At 35.7% G+C, this 20,032-nt stretch overlaps 1 protein-coding gene across 1 annotated transcript; it reads right to left on the bottom strand.

Moving 5' to 3' along the window:
• Positions 1-1,960: 1,960 nt before the first annotated feature.
• On the bottom strand, positions 1,961-19,589 carry GC5 (golgin Putative 5). The gene is made up of 20 exons (XM_086446157.1): positions 19,381-19,589; positions 18,891-19,088; positions 17,202-18,079; positions 14,709-14,780; positions 13,645-13,719; positions 13,191-13,305; positions 12,630-12,691; positions 12,471-12,518; positions 9,114-9,398; positions 8,974-9,033; positions 8,763-8,846; positions 8,066-8,131; positions 7,865-7,963; positions 7,221-7,439; positions 6,517-6,634; positions 5,755-5,975; positions 3,607-3,666; positions 3,418-3,531; positions 2,509-2,583; positions 1,961-2,426 (listed from the first exon to the last, which is right to left on the bottom strand). The coding sequence occupies exons 2-20, from the start codon at positions 19,030-19,032 to the stop codon at positions 2,397-2,399; spliced, it is 2,823 nt and encodes a 940-aa protein (XP_086302283.1). The 5' UTR covers positions 19,033-19,088; positions 19,381-19,589; the 3' UTR covers positions 1,961-2,396.
• Positions 19,590-20,032: the final 443 nt, after the last annotated feature.

Genomic DNA, 20,032 nt, shown 5'->3' with positions numbered 1-20,032 from the left:
TAAATAAAAATGGTGAGCTCAACATTGTATATATATATAGATATAGGGGGGCGTTCAATGGCCAACTTTTTGGCAAAACATTTTTCAAAACATGAGTTAGGGGTTTTGGAATGGGCTGATTTTTGGTGAGGATGATCTCTACGGTGAGGAGATCATCCTCACAAAAAATCAGCTCATTCCAAAACTTCTAATCCCATCAAAAACAGTTTACAAAAAATGGACGGTCCACGATTTTTCAGCTTGTAAACATGGGTTAGAAGTTTTGGAATGGGATGATTTTTGGTGAGGATGATCTCCTCACCGTAGAGATCATCCTCACAAAAAATCAACCCATTCCAAAACCTCTAACCTATGTTTTGAAAAATGTTTTGCCAAAAAGTTTGCCCTTGAACACTACCCATATATATATATATATATATATATGGGTCGGGTTCCTGCGACACACATTGCGACTCACATCGCGACAAACCGTAGAGACCGTCGGATTTAGCGAAGATCTGCGGTCCAGATCTAACTTAAGTTTACAATCGATGTAAACAAATAAAGTTTTGAAAATTTTCAAGAGATACTGGAATTCAGAACATAAAATAAAAAAATAAAAAATAAAAACTAATTAAGGGTTGATTTCTTACCACTAAAACGATGAAGAAGTCGAAGTTTCGAAACAAGAACCCTAGATTTTAGATGCTCAAATCGATCTTAACCGCAGATCTGACTTTGTCGAAGAAGAAGACGATGTTGAACGATTCGTGAAGAACGATGAAGACGAACTTTAGAGGACCCAAATCTTGCTGGAAACGAAGAGGAAGAGGAGTAGATCGAATTTGTCGTTGTTGTCGTTTGTTAGCAGAGCTAAGAGAGAAGAGGAACGAGGAAGAAGACGTACTTGAGAGGGTTTATCTGTTTTTGTAAACAACGAGATCTTGTTTGAGAAGAGGAAGAAGATGAAGTTGAGAAGAGGAACGAGGAAGAATACGTTCTCTACAATCTGTCGATTTGTTTTTGTCGAGAGGGAGGCGATTCTAATTTCCAAAACTTTATTTGTTTACATCGATTGTAAACTCAAGTTAGATCTGGACCGCAAATCTTCGCTAAATCCGACGGTCTTTACGGTTTGTCGCGATGTGAGTCGCAATGTGTGTCGCAGGAACCCGACCCATATATATATATATATTTTTTATTTTTTTTAATCTTGATTTTATTCTTTATGTTTTATTTTAAATCATTGAAATAGATTAAAAAATACATCTAAATGTTCAAAATTAAAAAGTATATCATTTTCATTCATGATTCATGATCTTTTTTTTTTTAAATCCATAAAAAATTATTGAAATCTCAATTGAAAAAATTAGGTATGTGAAAAATATGAAAAAAAAAAAAAAAAAAAAGAGGTAGTTTAAGTATTTCAAAAATATCATATCATTAAAAATAAAATAAAAATTACTAAATGGATTATCAAGCAACCATCCAAACCTTTAAAACTAATTAGAAAGAAATCCTTCTATGAAGGTCTTTTAAGTAATTTTTCTAATTATATAACTAATATTCACCTCCTCTTTGGGGATTAAAAGGTTTTAAAAAATAATAATAAAATTTGTGGGGGCATTACTAAAAAAAAAAAAAAACTTTGGTAGTGAAGGTGTAAAAGAGGAAGATAGTAATGCCAGAGGGACATTATTGAAAAAGGGTAGGGGTAGGGATTAAGAGAGGAAAGACAACAAGATTAGAGGGGAGGAGGAAATCAATAAAGTCTGATGAGACATTTAAAACCACCATGATGTCATGCGCTGCTTCTATAAATAAAATAGTAAAATGAATCCCCAACGGTTTAATGTATTGGCCAATACCGATACGAAACATTGAATGTATCGATCTATGTATCAAATGAATTGAGTGATACCGTAACAATTTATTCACTAATCAAAACATTCAACCGTTACGATATTTTTACAGAAGCATATTTCCAGAAACTCTAAAGGAAACTTTGTAATGATAAGTAGCTTTCGACATCCATTGAAACACATGTTTTACAGAAGCATAGGAATTACAATACAATCAGCCTTGCATACAAAATTAAATTTCAATTCCAATCAATTAATAGCTCTCATAAAAGTTAGGTTTCCAAAAGGAAATAGTAGAAAAGTCACACTTTTACCAGTTAAGATATACAACAGAGCTGTGCTTTAGGATGCAATGTCTCTTAAGTTTCATATGACCACATGAGCATGCATTTATCCACCGCTGAATTACTTGAAAAATGCATGCCTCAAATAGTTGTAATCCAAGCAACAATCACATCGATTGCAAAGCTATACCACAAATATCACCAACTTGAACTGCTTAACCAAAACTAAAGTCCAAATCGAACAGGAGAGTACGTCATGCGAACTCAATAATCAAGTGTTGCCAAGGGAAGAACTCGATATCTGAATACATTCACATCCAAGGAAAGATGAAAAATGTGAGCAGAAATGATAAACACTATAAAATTTGTGGGAATGGAAATACCTTATTCACAAGCATGTTTACTTGCTCTCGATACATCTCCTTCAAGTCCACGATGTCAGCTCGGAGTTCTTCCAACTGCACAAACATGTTCGAATTCCAAGCATCACCACTTTAGACATATATAAAATAAATTAATGTCGACATCTGTTTTAAACAAAAAAAAAAAAAAAAAACTAGAATTGAAAGATTATCTGGAAGACCCGAAGTATGAGCCCAAACTAAGAAACTATAAAATTAACCATGGGACATGCTAAGGGGCCAATATTAGGTAGAACATTCGTTAGACACCGGTGAAGAGAGGGTTTTGTGTGTGGAGGAGAGAGCAGCACAGATTGAAGTAGTTTTCATGCAAATTTCTTATATATTAGGGTATCCTTTTGACGATGGATGCTTCTATTACACTCATAGTCTCTGAAGAATGGGAACCAAAAACTGCATCCATATAGAGAATGTAACTCTTGTACACATTATTAGTCCAATCCTTGAGGATTCACTGGATCAGTACAATCTGTAAATCCCGCATAAGGGTTTTGACCATTTTGTTCTGGAGCCTCTCATCGCATTGCAGTGGGGACATTGCATATTTTTGGGTACATATCTCTATTGTGCCATTCATCTAGTTTCATCTTTCAGGGAAATTGGGCAAATTTTCAGCTACAATCCCCTATTTTCCCTTCACCTTGGATCATTTGTCAGGGAGGTTGATACACGCATTTGGCATCACATGTACATCCAATTCATGCAAACTTTGAGGTGGCTGCACATCCCTACCTAAAGCATCAATTCAACTTTTTTTCCCCCATGAAAAACACTCAGAAAGTCTCTCTCTACCTATGCTTACATGAAAAACAGGACACAACTAAAAGAGTGAAATTCTTTAAAGCTGTCTTGTGATCTGGAAATGGATACCTCTTCATCACGTTCGCCCATTAGCTCCAGTGCTGCAGAGTGCCTCCGTCTTAGTGCTTCAAGTTCAGCCCGTATCCCGGGTAAAACAGCCGCCTCTGCCTGCAATTTTTCACACTGCAGACAACCGGTGTTCCTCATGTTAAATGATATTAGAGGGGAGAAAACCAAATTAAATGGATGGAAACTGACCTGTGCTGTCATTTTAACTAATTCTTCTGCAAGGGAGTCACGTATAGATTCCAATGACGCCTGCAGTGAGTAAAATTCAGATATGTGGGCTTAATAGAGGCCAATAAAGATGGAAGGAAGAAAATACAATGTTGAAAACATGGATCGAAAAATTTCCATAGCTTGCTGAACTTCTATCTGACACCAAGACAAGTTGGAGAATGATGAATTCTCTAGACTAAAGAAACGTGGGTCAAAAAAACACTATCTATATATCACAGGACGAAAACCAGTGAAAAAAATATGAAGCAACAACATTTAAAACAGAAAACATCCATGAAGAAGTCCCAGATGTTGATAAAGTGCCAAGTCCTGAAAAAAAATAACCAACAGCAATTATTACAAGGGAAGAGAGATTTTTTACTTCCTTTTGTGGCCGCTAAAAGAAAGAGAATAGAATCAAACAAAGCAATTGCATCTTCCAACTAAAAGACCGTTCGATAACATGTTAATCTATCTAAAACATACAATTATTATAACCACCAGCATACGACCAATTTTCTTATCACTAAGTTGTAAACTTCCTCTCTACTTTTTCTAGTATATCAGGGAAATATTCTAAGGTCCCAGTCCAGGTGAAAGTCATAGAAAGGAATTTAGTTTTTTTTTTTGTTGTTGTTAAGGAATCAACACAACAAAAATAATATTAGTGTGTGATACACATAATGATGATCATGGCAGGAGAAGATACTACTTTCTCCCTTTTTTTAATCTCTCCCATTTCTCTACTTCATTTTTTTCCCGTTGTTTCTTCTTCTTCCTCTACAAGGCTTCAGATTATCAGAGCCTCCAAGTCAATAACTCCTTGAATGCCTAACTAAAGAGGATTTTCTTTATTTGAGTGAATGATCTACATTTTGATAGTAACCAAGCAACAATATGAAGCACTTCTTCCTTTGTTTTGATCACCTCTATATTTTGGTAACATCTTTTTTTGACCATTTGGCTCGATCTAGCTAAAATAGCTAGGGTTGCTAGTCTACTCATGCAAGCACCATACACTAATATTGAGTAATTAACATTGAAGCTGTCGTCACATTCTCAGGAACATCAAATTTGAGAATTACTCCACTCATCTCTTAAATGTCACTACTTATTCTGACGAAGAGAAGGCTAGGACTGTTTTTGAATGGCGCACTACATTGAGTTACTAGGTAATCTTATCACCTAGAGATACAAGAAACAGTGACGTGTATCTCAATAGAGTGCAGAGATTGAATATCAACCTATGGAATTAGTTGCATGTGAGCTAATACAGCCAAAATATATCATGATTTAGGAATTGATGCTTGATCCCCTACGGAGATGTTTTGCGAAAAACAAGTCGCCATCATATTGTTGCCAACCTGGTCGATCTTCCATTAGTTAACAAAATCCACCACTTAGACTGTCATTTTATTTGTAATACGGTCTGTCCAGACTTTAGAACAAGACCTATTTAAAGTATGGTTTTCTATGGTTTATTCTATCTAAATAGCTCAACCAATACCATACCCAGCCTTAACCTAGTGTTAAGCCCCATAATCATTCATATTCAAACTCTGGTCCTAGTTCCCTTAAATTAAGGAGTAGATGAAAGAAATCATTCTACTGGTAAAAAAAGAGTAACTTCTGTCTAATTGTTTGCATGATAATATAGCCTAGATGTAAAAAAGGAAACATAAAACTGCAGAGAAAAAATGGTTTTTTCCTAACACCTACAATAATCTGAATCTGAACAACAATCAATTTTTCATGTCAATCCCTACAAGTTTTTTACAGAACACCTCTAATGGAAGTAAAGTGACCATATTTCACCCAAGAATCTCCCAAAATCAAGTGAATACTGAATACTGAAAAAAAGGGGGGGGCAAAAAGTTTTTTTAAGCACTTCTCAAATGTTTTGAAATCTTGATCATGAACAATGACATATATGGGTTATCAAACAGATAAAATTAATCAAAAAACTGGCTAATAATTTTTCTTTGACGAGTAAATGCAAATATATTAATTTTAGTCGAGATGACCAACAAAGCAAAAAATGCAAAGCGAAAAAAAAAAACCCCAACGAACACCCAAAAACACACAATCCCTTTCACTAAACAAGAAAAGAAAAGAAATTATCCATACCAAACGAGACATGTATGATGCAAGTTCACCATCCTTTTGACGGAGTGTAGCTTCAAAAGCACTTGGTGTCATGCTTTTTAAAAAGTAAGGAGTCATGGTTGCCTCACTATGCCTCTTCTCAGAGAAACTGTCGACAGAGTCCAAAGATGCTTGCAAGAAAAAGCTTTCCTCCATGCTACTTAGGCTTCCAGCGCTCGAAAGTTTCCGCTTGGAGATGGATCCTACATGAAAGGGAGGAGAAATATAAAAAGTTGAGAAAGAGAGCATTCTAGGCCAAGATTTAAAATCTCGTTTGGCTGCAATGTTTTGGTCAAGAGAAACACTTGACCAAAACGTTCAGAGACATTCTGCAACATTCCAAGACAATATGGAACATTCAAAGTTGCAAGTCTGTATCGTTCCTGTCTTGGACAAAACCAAAAGGTGCAGCCAGAACATTCCAAAACAGCATGAAACTTTGAACCAGGCTATAGACAATCAAGTGAAGTAAATAAAATCATTGGCCACCACTTTTTTTTTTGTCGATAAAGATTATTTTATTAAAAGAAGCCAACGAGGGGGGGTCGAGGGGACCAACCCACAACAGAGAAAAGATACAATGCAAAAAAAGTTTTACAACAACCAAACGGAAATAACAAATTACTCTCGCGACAAAGAGCAAACCCTATCCCATCTCACAACAAAATTTTCAATGTAACATTCATTTTTTGGTTTGCCTTCTTAATAAAATTTCACTTACAACAATAATAAAAAAGTGGTTACCATTTTCAATGTAAGGGTTCATGTGCTTTGTTGATGCAGCCTGATCAGCTACCGTAGAAGTTTCATGACGAGTGGTCCTTTCTAAATCCAACCTAGTAGTCCTCTCAACTTCTAGTTCCTGTAAATTACCAGGACCTCCAATCAGGATGTAATAAATACGGAATATAAAATATATTAAGGAAGAGGATTCCTTATAAATATAATTTGAAACAAAAAGGCTATGGAGATGATGTTGTACAGTACATGTGTTACTTTATGATGCATATAAGATTCAACCGTGGCTCATACTAATCAAATCACTTCTTTTCAATTTTATTGGAAATGCAAATGCTAGTGAAAATAAAAATCTCAACGGAAAGCAAAAAACAGGTCTTCGTATATCACCTACTCAAAAAAAATCTCTTGAATTTGAATTCGAAAATGGAAATAAAGAAGAAAAAGAGCAAGCAGGCCAAGGAGATTTTGGCTCAGATCTATCAAACCAACAGAAAGATGTTAAAGACAATTATGGGGGATCAGATATTCAAAGTAGAAAGGAAAAGCAATCTAAGACTAAGAACACCGCGGCAGCAGACCTCGCTTTCCTCCTGAAACGATATTTGTGTTTTCAATTGAGATGGGATGCTCATTTGAATCAAAGAATAATAGTTTCTATGACAAAATGCATTTAGAGTATAGTTCATTTCACTGTTCCCAAGCAATACCTGCTGTAGGAGTTCATTTTGGGCCACTACGTCATGCAACTCTTGCTTATGCTTTCTCCGAAGCTCCCTGATATCTTCCTCAAGTTGGTTCACACGAACTTCGTAAGTGGCAACTGCCTCCTGTGCTGCAAGATATTCCTGTCTATTTTCAGATGCTCTCTGCCTCTCCTTCTCAAGGGATCGACTTAGCTGTGTTTGCTCTGCTCTGAGACATGAGACCTGAAACAACACACTGGGTTAAGCTAATGTTCAGTGTATTCTGTTAACCAACCAACTACTCCAAAAGACTGATCTGTCGGAGAGTTGGAGAACTATGAATATAAGAGGGTCACAAGGCTTAACTGGAGTACGACAAACCCCGAGTGGTGGAAAAATATACACTCAACACTCCCCCTCACCCATAAGGGTGGAAAGAATCGAACCCGTGACCTATACGAACCTGGCACTCTGATACCATGTTAACCAACCAACTACTCGAAATGACCGATCTGTTGGAGAAGTGGATAATTATGACCAAAAGAGTCACAGGGCTTAACTGGGTATGACTCACGCGAGAGTGGAGGAAAATATACACTCAACATACTCATCCACCATTACCAGAAAATATAACCTGAAGAAAAGAAAAAAAAAACGAAAAGCAAAACCTGGGCTTCAAGAACAGCCATTCGAGATAAAGTTTGAGAAAGGCGCTCATTCATGGCTCTCTCATTCTCCTCAGAAGCTGCTGCTTTGCTCTCTGCCTCCTGTAAGTTTAATGGCCAAAAAAAAATCAAAATGACAGCTTTTATAAAGAAGATACAAATATAGAACCCAGTCAGTAAATCATTTTCCAAAGAATCTAGAACCTGGAGCCGAGAATTCAGGGATCTCTCCACACCAGCCCAGGCTTCCGCTCTTCTAGCAGTTGTCTCCTGTAATCATTCAGGAAAAGAACCAGTTAAGTGGGTCAGATTCAGGAAGAGACTGAGTACATCCATATCCAGAGCCGAACTTTGTATCTGGATCCGTATCCAACTCGGATACTATTAGCTAAAACCATATCCGAACCATTTTGCTTTCACTAAATCCGGATCTGACCCAACCAAATTACTTGATTCGGGTCAGTTGGGTCTGATAATTCTGGACCATTCAACTTTATTTTGCTATATTTCTTTTCCAATTGCTATAGTGTTCAATTTTACCATTATAATTCTTTTATTTTATAAGAATTCATGTTATATTAAAGTAATAAAAAAGATATTTTGAAAAACATAAAATTTAATTTTCAAAGTAATATATCATTCGGATCTAGGCGGATATATGGATAGATCCATATCTGACCTGAATCCGACTCAAGTCAAGGGACATCAACCCATATTTTTATTCGGATCTACAAAACCGGCAAAAATCAGATCACTCAGATTTTGGATAAAATCCAACCCATTTTATGCCCCAAGTCTAGAACTCAATCATCTGAAACCAAAAGTCAATATGTGCACAAACATTGGCATGCCCTTCACTTCAAAGTTCAGCCACATCTCAGTTTGAAATACAGATTATAACCTGCATAGCTTCGATCTGTCTCAAAAGTGGCCTAGTAGATTCAGGAACTTGTGTAATCAGTTCTTCACACCGACGCTCGCTTGCCTAAAAACCAAATCACCCAATGTCACATGGAAACCTCAAAGGTCCTTGATCATACTAAAATAAAATAGGAAGTTAAACAATAAGAAGTCACTTCTTAATTAGTGGACATAGGGGAAGTTCAACACACTTGGTAGCGCCTTTGAAGATCATCAATGTCCTTCCGAAGCATGTCTTCCCTAAATGCTGCCTACAACATCAACCCAAAGAACAAAATTGTATTTAGTAATTTGCAACAAAGATGTTAAAAAACCAGTTTTCATCATGTACCTGCTGCTCCTTTCTACTTAGGGTCTGCCTCAGTTCTTCAAGTGCTTGAACCAAAGTACTTTCACGTTCCTCAGCTTCTCTCAAACGGCTCTCAAGTTCAGTCCTGGCTTCCTTATTGGCTCTTGCCTCTGCTAATGCTTCAGCCTCCTTAGCAGCATTCAAAGCATTTGTGAAGTGTTCTTTCTGAGCAGCAAGTTCTGCTTGATGTTTCTCTATTGTTTCTTGCAGAAATTTTTCAGTTGCTGCCTTGTCTCTCTTAATGCTCTCGACTTTGTTCTCTTCCACCTGGAACAGAGTACATATAAGCCATATGATTATCATCAAAGAATTAGTTTTTGACCTCAGAGAATGGAGGAAACTGAAGCAGACGTCTTCATAAAAGAACAATTTGTAATTTGAATCTTCAATCATGTAGCACAATTAACAATAAGCACTGCTTTTAAAGGATAAAAGCAGATTAAAGAGTGAATGGTAACAGGTCAGTATAGAAAATACAATCTAAAAGAATCAAAAAGCAATGGACACCCATAAGGAAAGAAGGTTGATGAAATTGTGGAAGTTACAATATCAACATCTTTGATTTAAAGATTAATATTCCAGGCTAACATTAAGAAGAAGAAAAAATTATATCAGATATAAAGAAGAACAGCTAACTCGTATGTTGTGACGTAAAATAAAGCCAGGGTACAAGGTAGAAATCATTAGCCTCTGAAATTTCTATATCCTCCAGAGAGCAGATAAGCTCCATTTTTTTCCATGCTTGAGAAGGAGATGTTAAGAAGCTTCGACTGATGGAGAAAATGTCATGAGCTAATTCTAACAAACAAATTACACCAATCAGATAATAAATGTTATCATAAAGGGTCACAAGCTAACGCACTTAATTATACATCCAGTAAATACTAGTGTAAACACAAAGCAAGTATCGTTTGGATTCAAATGAATGACCTACGAAGTTACTTACCCTACTGGCAGAGCTTGAGCCTAATGATCTACCAAGTTTTATTGGGAGTTGGGCTTAGACCCATAGGTCAGTTGGTTTGACACATTGCAAAGCAACTTTGAGGTCGTGAGTTCTTCAAGTCCAGCTTACCTACCAAAAAAAAAAAAAAAAACTTTTATTGGGAATTACTTGGAATATTCCTAATCCATGACCATTGTAGGACTCATATATATAGAGCACCCAGCGAGTGTATTCTTATGATATCTTTAACTCAAGACTTTGATGACAACTCGTGGTTGAACCCAGTTGAGAAAGGTTCCGGATCCATTATAAGGAATATGGACAAGATGCTGCCATGGCTATCCCGAAGGAAGTTCCCCACTTCCCTATAGTATTCCAACCTAAACTAGACCAACTAAACCACTCACTTCCAAGCTACCTAGGGCATCCAATCAGCTAGAGCAAGCTTCGAAATGAATGCTTGGTGATCACCATTATATTGTGTGCTAGGAATAAGTTAGAGCTGCTCTGAAAAGAAGATAAAGACTAGGCAAACTTTTCAAGTTTAGAGTACCTAGTCTCATCATCCTCCAAGGCCTTGTTGGTGAAGTAGATATGGCTATCATTCTAGTCCTCTGCCTTGGATTAAGCTATTTAAGTGGTTGGTGACATACCTAAGACGTATCCCACACTCTACTGCATGAGGATGAGAGGTTTTCCAAGCCATGCACTTAAATATTAGAAAGCTATGCAGTACTAAGCTGTCCATTAGACGTCATGCTTCTTTGTTTGTAATTGAAAGAAAGGTTGGCATTTGTCCGAAAATCCTGAAATAAACACATTTGCATTGAAATTCTTCTTTGAGTGTCGGCAACAGACTTTCTAAGTTAGTAAGGTTACCTACTAACTTTCAAATACTATAGGGAACTTCCTTTGCAAAGAGGTAAAATACAAGGCAACAAGGTTACAATTCAAACCCCATCTAACCAGAAGATCTTCAAAGAAGACACCCTCAACTCCTTGAACAATTTTCCCCACGAAAAGAGAAAACCCAACACTGAGAATGTAAGATCCTGCATTGAATGTTCCTTATTCTAAGAAATACGACTATTCCTTTCCTTCCAAAGTCCCAAACAAATGGCAAAGGGCAAAAGACTCCAAAGAATGCTCTTAGATCTCCTAAACGGGAACTCAAGATAACCAAGACTGAAAAAGCGAGCAAACCGATAATGGAACCCCACCCCACCCCTCTCTGCCCCCTCAAATATCAAACAAGGAGAGCAAATAAAACCAAATAAGCCAAGACATAAGACAATGAAGAAGAACATGATCCACCAATTCCCCATCCTCTTTACACATGCAAGAGAAATTAGGAGAAGGAAAGCTTCTTCTAATAATCTGATCCAACATAGACAGTCTCCCCAGCAAAACCGCCCAAGCAAATATCGAAACCTTTTTAGAAACCTTTCCACCCAAGTTTTAAACTAAAATTTCCTCTTCGTAAATTGTTGGCCCTATTTACTGTTTTGTTTCTTTAGTCATTGTTAGTTACTTGTGGGCACTCTTTCAGTGTTTATTCCATTCATCAGAATTTTTTTGGCATTAGTAAGTAATGATATACCAGCCACCCTACTAGACTAGACACATGTTGACACTACTCTATCAACACCAACAACCATATCAACTCATCTTTTTTATTTCCAATTCAAATATCACCCCCTCCCTCCCTACCACGGGTAAAAGAAAAAAGAAGCTAGCATCTAGCTGTTTTACTTAATGTCATATCCATATGCTCATATCTACTTATCTACTTCCTTGGTTTTTTTGTAGCTGTTGTGTGAATTTTCCATTTCTACATAACTACATGCATATGGCCAAATTGTGTGCTTATATTTGGGGATTTATCACATCTAGCACTTCATATCCACGTTAACAGAGATCAGACATGTCTGAATCAGCAGATCATAAGGAGTAATCATTTTTTTTAGTATCATACGGTGTAATAGACAAGAAAACATAAAAATCTAACACAACCACAGTTAACCAAGAACCTGTGCTTACGGAATCTTTGCACGACCAAAAGGAAGAGAGAGAGAGAGAGAGAAAACAACTATTCTCCACTGATAACAGACAGGAAAGATTGGCAAGAAGATGTTTCATTAAAAATAAATAAATAAATCTTTCCCCAGTTTAGGGGAAAGAAATCCAAGATCTCCATAGCCTCTTTTCATAGGAAAGCTATGAAAAGTATTGACTGCTTATTATGTCAAATGTTTAGATCAACCAAAATAATACACTAAAGAAAAGTAAAGGAAAAGGATAACCATTGTATTATTTCAAATGATCAACCAAAAGTAGGAAAAATATTCAAATTTGGTATTCTTTCTTTTATAATTCTTCGATCATTTCAATACCTGAAGCTTGGTAGTTAACCCTTTCTTTTCTTCCTCAAACTCTCTGATCTAGCTTTCACAGAAAAGAACAGGCCAAAAAGAATTTGTTAAAATCAAGATGTGGCAACAATAATGGAATCAAGGTCTAAAATGAGAAAATTGAAAGAACTGGATGTGAACCTGTGTCCTTAGTTTCCTGATTTGTGATTCTTGAGCAGCTTGCTTTTTAGAAAGCTCTTCACCTGTCAAGATAGACAAATACATTGAAACAGTAATATCAGAGGTAGGGCCCCATGCTACACCAGATATTTTTTATACACAAGAAATTTTATTAGAACAAAAAAAAAAAGGAAAGAGTCAAAGATAAGAGGTTGAGAAGAACAACTAAATCAGTCTCCTTATGTCTCCCACCTACATAGAAAATTTTGAGCAAAAAAGGAACCTCAAAAGTCCTAAAAAGCTCCATACCAAAAGGACAGAAAACCTAAAACGATGACTTCTTGAATGGGATGCTCTTTCCCCTCAAAGACTCGGCTGTTCCTGCAAGCAGGCTAGTACCTGCAAAGAACATCACTGTTCTTCATAGGACTTCATTCCATGACCATGTAGCCAAGGAGGAACAAGTACCACCCAGCCAACATTGTGTTGGCTGACAACAAAGTATTTGTGCACTGTGAACAACTGTGACAGACTAAAGAGATATGCACATCAATGCACGAAAAGAATTCTTCAAGGCTCTACCTTCAGCCATAACTTGAGTAATGATCTCATCTTTTTCTTTCAAAAGAGCAGCAGCATCACTTTTTTTATTTTGTTCTCTCCTTAGCGTATCCCTTTCCTTGCTAAGAGCATAAACCTGAAACAAGAATTGTAAAAATGCAGATTTAAAAACCAATATTGCTAAAGAAGACTGGAGTGGACAAAACCCACGAGAGAACATGCCTGAACATACAGAATATGGCTTAACAAATTTGTCACATTATCCTGAATTTGTTCCATTCTGAAAATTCAACGAGGAATTCGAACCGATCCAATATCAATGAAGTACTCCCAGGCTTCTCCATTTATATACAATAATACTGTTATTTTTCTTACCTTGCCTTCTAGGATCAGTTGTGGTATGGATAGTGTCATATAGAAACAAAGGGGATAGAACAAGGAAAAAAGGAAAAAAAAGAAGAAGAAGAAAGTTTACCTTTCTTTCAAGAGCTGCCACCCTTTGATGGTATTCCTCCCTCAGGGACTCAATTTCAGCTTCATTGGATTTTCTCTGTAGCACAATGTTTAAGAGTTAACAAACCAAGCGACGAAGACATCTCATTGAAATTTACGAGAAGATACCCTGAAGTATATACAAAAACTATGATTTCATTGGATTTCATGACCCTGTAAAAAAGTTTTTGTTTTTGCTTTTTTGTTTTTTTTTTTTGAACCATGATCGCCAAAATTGAACATATGGGTCTGTTTCAGTTTTTATTTTATTTTATTCCTGAAAAATAGTAAAAGAACTTTTCCTTTGCATACCAAAATATTTTGATATGCTCTGTGAAATATATCAAAACATTGCAATATATTCTAAGTTCAATGAAAGAACTTTCAATACTACACATATATAAGTTTCAATGAGTTTCATGAAAAATATTGAAACAGCTTGATAAATACAAAAAAACAAGTTGCAATATTTCACTCCGGTACACCAAAATATCAGAATGCTTCAACTGAAACATTCAGAGAAGGAAAGAAAATTCGAACCTTGATTATAATTACTACAAAGAAATTAGATTATGTGATGTAAATCTTACGATGTTGATATTTATCCAATACATACAGACAAGAGAATGACGTTAAATTTGCTACAAAGAAACTCCCCACCTATTAGAAATGCTAATAATATCTTATACAATGGAAATCCAAAAAAAAAAAGTCACACTAGAGTTTGTAGAGCTTTGGAATCATACACAGGTACTTCACTCTTTTTTAAGGTTCCTTGTAATTATAATTGTGTAATAGTGACTTTACAAGTCGAGCAAAGGTGAAGGAACACTTCAAAGGCACGCTTCTTAGAGCCCAGGCACACCTAAGCAATTGCTTTTATGACCCTGATTTAGGTTCTAATGAATAACTACGCACAGCTTTGACTACACAAATCCACTTAAATTTTTTCATATAAAATGTTAAAATGAATGGCATGAACCTAGAAAACAAATCAAACAACCAAATAGAGAAAAAAAGTAAGATAGTATTTGGGACCATACCTACCTTCATATCCTCAATAACAATCTTTAGCTGCTCATTTTCGTTCATCATCTTTGCGATTTCGTCAGCTTTTGCCTGGAAAAACAATATAATGCTTGTATTCAAGAATTAAAAAATAACAAAGAGGAAGATAAGTAAATATCAAGTATATCATGCTGCCTCAGGATGCATCAAATGGACACTAACCCAAAATGAAGATGAAGATGAAGAAAAACAAGACAGAAGTTTGTGGTTAAAAAACAAACGATGTGTCCAAAATACTAAACAAAGAAAGTCATGCAGCATATGGTTAGGGAAGTCCACTTACTAAATCAGATAAGCATGTATTCATCGATGTCTACCTACACCCCATAGATTTGAAGGAAAAAAAAAAAAGGATGAGGCTGAAGTTATCACCCTTTTGAAGAATTCAGTTTTATTGGTGGTGTACTTTGGAGGTCGAAGGCAACTCTTTTTCTCATAACTTTCTAGTCACTTGAGGACCAAGGATCAAATTGATGCACTGAGGTGATATTGTGAAACTAGAAGTCCTTGATAAGCGCTTTCTCTAAATCTTAATAAAATCCACCCATTAGAAGAACATCATTCAAAGTCTTCAAAGGCATAATATCAAATTTTAGACTCATGATATGATGACGTTAGAAGGTCAAAATTAATCGCAGAACTTCTCTTTTAACAACCAGTTAATTGTAGAATTCTTTGAGCTAATGATAATAGTTTTTTTTTTCATCATTTGGAACATATAATAATTTTTTAAAAACCTGTGAGGATTTATTTAAGATTTCACAATAAATGAAGGATCCTTCCACTTGCAACTAGAATGTGAAAAATTGTTGAAGAGGCAGGTAGGCTATACAGAAGGTTTTAGAAGTTGTTCCACGCTCCACAAATCAAGTTAGAACATTAAAAAAGGTGAACAGCACAGGATGGCAGCTAGTCCGAATATTAAATAATCATATATATAAGTGTAAAACAGGTAAAACAATTGGTACTTAATACGTGTATATGTACATATGACAGGGATATTTGTACACAATTTTTAGGGCCTACTTGGAATTGAGTTGATTTTGGCAACGCGAAATCATACTCAAACACAGACCATTCTGTAAATATTTAACCTTACCAATTGTTGGCTCAAAGTTTTTGTTGAAATGGCCACACCAGATTATTTTAACTTCAAATCCACTTTTGATAGGGTTCGACCTTTTCTTCAATAATTTATGCATCCTGTTCATCATGGTTACTGTTCATCATGGTTACTATTCATCATAGTAAATATTCATTGATGTTATCGTTCATCGCAGTTACTAATCATTGTGGTATTCATACTTGAGCCTAAGCTTCCTTTGATGCTAGAGAGAATAAAAAGTAAAGGCGACAAACAAAAAGGAAAAGAGAAGAAGAAAATGTACGATGTACGATGCATTAGGGATTTTGAGAGGACCCTTTGGCTTTTTAATTAACAACATTACACAGGATTGCCCCGAGAGGCTTTAGAATTAACAAATATACCCTGTGTCTGTACTAACAAAAATTAAACTACTAGTAACTACTATCATCCAATACTCCCTCCTCAAACTAGGGCATGCCCATCATATCTTGAAGAGCAAAAGGACTGACAGCCTTAAACTCATGACAAGTTGACATGGAAATAAAAAATCCATACTATCAAATTAGGCAGTTACTTAATGCAACTTTTTGATGATTAATAATATCAAAACAGACTAGCTTTTTGTAGAGATGATCATCTTAGTGAGAGAAACTGTTACTCCTCGTACTCTCGCATTCTCTCCAATGTTTCTAATGTAAATTATCACAACATGGAGTGATCCTCAGGCCCATTAATCCTATGACAGCTGACCCTTTGGTGAACCAACACAAAAAAATAGGCTTTGTAGGGTGATTTCTAGCCATAAGAAGTTCACAGATTTTAAGGGGCTTTTCTTTGAAGATTTTTGGTATAGATGGGATCTTTTTTGTAGAGGGTGATTTCTGCCATAAGCAGTTCAAACATTTCTTTGAGGATTTATTCAAGATTTCTTTTCTTTTTTTCTTCGCTTTGTTTGTATCATTCTTTTTTGGTAAGCTTGCTCGTATCCTTAAGGACTACTTGTCTTGTTTTCAATAAATTTTAGCTTATCAAAAAATAAATTCTAGCCATAGAATTGAGTATCTAGGGATCGAAAACCTAATATTATTTACCCATTGTTCTGTTTCACATGATAAAACAAATTCTTAGATCCAAAGAAAAAACAATATAAATTAGAACATAATGTTTGACTGGCACTTTCAGAAGAGTTGAAAAGGCTCAAAAATCAGAGCAGAGAGTACAGTAAAAAAAAAAATATTAATTTACTACAGATGATATATGGTATTCATGTCCAAGTTAAGCCAAACAAGAAGTGGCACAACAGTGTAATATTTGAAAAATATCAAAAATGCTAAAATGTAACTTTCCCAGTTTTTAGTGAATGTAACATAAGAATTAAGGAACACCTGAGCTTGTTTAGCAGCTCCTTGCAATGCAGCTTCCATCATTTTCATTTCAATCTTCAGTTTCTCGATTTCAACTGCAGAATCTATAGAATCAGAAATGTTGGTTCCTGTGCTCAAACGCTGCTCATTGCTATTATCATGGTCAAAATCAGTGACTTGTGGCAGGTTCAATTCAATTGCATTAAAAGGTGAATCATTTTCATGAGAAACAGATTCAACAACCATATCTGAAGCCTGATCTGAATCATTAATAGGTTCAATTGCACTTTCAACATTCGAACCAGAGGTCTCATTCACAACTCCAGCTTGTCCATCATCAACTTGCACAAGAGGACCTTGTTCAACAATTTCTTCTGCTTCTGTTTTCTTTTCAGACAAATCAATACCAGAATGTGATTCGTCGGGCACAAAGGGGACACTATTATTATCAACATGTTCTGCATCTGTTTGTGATTTGGATTCTTCTGACTCTAATATTTCATTGGATACAGCTTGTACGCTCTCTTTCGTTTCAAGCGTGTTAAAGGGTTCATTTGTTTCAACCTTGTCGACGTTAGGATCATTTGTTTCAGTATCCGTCGGTGGTTGTGAATCAGTTTCAGCTTCAACATTGGCTTTTCCCCCAATATCAAGATACTCATCTTCCTCCTTGCTTTTTGTTCCTTCATTTTCATTTTCAGGAGATGTTTGTTCGGTGGCAGATAATGGTACACTGTCAATAGCAATGCCTTCTTGTTCTTCAACTAAAGGTGAATGCTCCGATGACTCAGCTTTTTCTGAGGATTCAACAGCATTTTCTCCACCTTTATGCCCCATAAAGGTCATCATCGGTTCAAATAGTGCTTTCCTATCAGTTGCTGAAGGCCATAATCCTGAAGCTATAGGAGCCCAACAGAAATGTGATAGAAAATTGAGAAATTAGTTCACATGCCCCTCAAGCAGCAACAACAAAAACAATAATAATAATAATAATGAAAATATGAGATGTATGTAAGCTCACATGCATAGCTACTAGCAAGGTTTAAAATATCATTCATTGCCATTGTTTCATTCAAGACAAAAATCTAAACGGTCTTGACTAAAACATCCTGAGACAATATAAAACAGTCAATGTTTCAAGGTCAATATTTCATTCTGGTAAAAGACTGGAATGTTCCTCCAAAATCATGAACTTTGAAAAATGGATCCTGCAATGTCTATTCAAGATGAGATAAAAAGAGAATTTTGCGGAATCTGATTCACTTCGCTATCTGTTGAGGCATTTAGAAATAGATAAATGGGCATTTAGAGAACAAGATCATCATCAGAATTTTAACACTTTTTTTTTTCGAGTGCAAAGCCTTGAAAGTGTTTAAAGGTCCATCTTTTGAGGATTTCGTTTTTAGATGCAAAAGATGTTAGTAAAATTGACATGTGGTAGGTGCTTCTATGTGCTTTCTTTGATCACTTTTTTCTTAGATTTGTTTGTGCTCTATTATTAGGTATGTCTTCTCAATCTCCTTTCGTCTCTCAGGGTTGTTGATTAATGAAATTTCATTTATTAAAATAAAATTACAACAAGACCACAGTATCCATGAGCAATTAAAGATAGGCTAAATAATTCGAAGTTTTTAATTGAAGTAATTTGTAAGTGATGTGAGATCTAACTAAGCAGCCTATTTGCAAATATTGAAGTAGCAGTGTAGTTACCTTCACTGGACTCAGACTTCTCCTCCAAACCAAGAGCACTATCGAAATTCTTCTCGATATTCTTCACGCTCTCACTCAGTTTCGTTACTGCCCCAGCTAGATCCGGGAAGCCCCCCAAAGAGACTTTCCCCAACCACGCCATTCTCCAACCGTAATCAAACCAAAATCAAGATTCCCCAAACATATATATCAAAACCCCTGTAATTATATGCACAAAAGAAATAATAAAACAAACAAATTAGGCATCAATTACAACAAAAAAGACAAAATCACAAAAACTAATCCCAGAAACACAATGATACATTCCGTCGAGTTACAGATCAAAATGCAAGATTGAATCCATCGAAGAACATAAAACTAAAGATTGAATTTTTAATTCATCAAATTATAAACCTATGAGACCACGAGATTACTGCAAAGAAACGATGTTAAGATCCAAAAATCTAAGAAATCGAATGATTAATCACGACAATTGAGCGAAATTACGTACTTTGGAACAGATCGGATCCAAAAGTATCGGAATCTCGGAATCAAACAATGCGTTTCCCGTTAAAATTGAAGATTTCTGTGAAGTAAGAAAGACAGATTTGAGGAATTAGGGCTTGAGGAGGTGCTTTGGCAGAGATCTTTCGATCTTCTCCTGCTCATCCACCACTTTCGTAAATCTTGAAATCTTGGACAGCAAAAATGAAAACAGTATTTTTGGTCCCTCAAATAACAAATATAATAATAATTCAGAGAGATTCTATTGTCACACCAACTTTTGTTAACGCCACTCCAATTCATATGTAAATCAATGGAACTGAATTCGTCACTTTTATAGTCAATGAATTCGCTAGTATATCTACCAAATCTTAGATATTAAAAGTGACAAACTCACGAGTTCATAGATTATAAAAATGACGAATGCATATTTGGAGAATAAAAATGAACAATGTACCAAACTCGGAATTTCGTCATATTCAATGGACAATGTAGAGATTCACCCCCCAAAGAATTAGCACACAATTGGAATGCCGTTAGTAAAAGTTGGTGTGGCAAAAGAAGCTCTCTTAATTTATATCACGTTAATTCGATATTTAAGAAATTTAATCATGTATTTGTAAAAGGGACCAGAGATGGTTAAAATATTTCATTTGGGA

Source organism: Akebia trifoliata, chromosome 6 (assembly GCF_017979445.1).
Source record: "Akebia trifoliata isolate Shusen 1 chromosome 6, ASM1797944v1, whole genome shotgun sequence".
Taxonomy (NCBI): Eukaryota; Viridiplantae; Streptophyta; class Magnoliopsida; order Ranunculales; family Lardizabalaceae; genus Akebia; species Akebia trifoliata.
Note: the sequence above shows the minus strand (reverse complement) of the source record. Positions and strands in the feature narration are given on the sequence as shown.

Bases quoted from the DNA above. Each gene is read 5' to 3' on its own strand.
- GC5 (XM_086446157.1), bottom strand. From the start codon at position 19,032: ATGGCGTGGTTGGGGAAAGTCTCTTTGGGGGGCTTCCCGGATCTAGCT. The intron at 18,080-18,890 runs GTAACTACACTG...GGGCTCCTATAG, and splicing joins GAAGTCTGAGTCCAGTGAAG to CTTCAGGATTATGGCCTTCA. The intron at 2,427-2,508 runs GTATTTCCATTC...GAATGTATTCAG, and splicing joins TAAACATGCTTGTGAATAAG to ATATCGAGTTCTTCCCTTGG.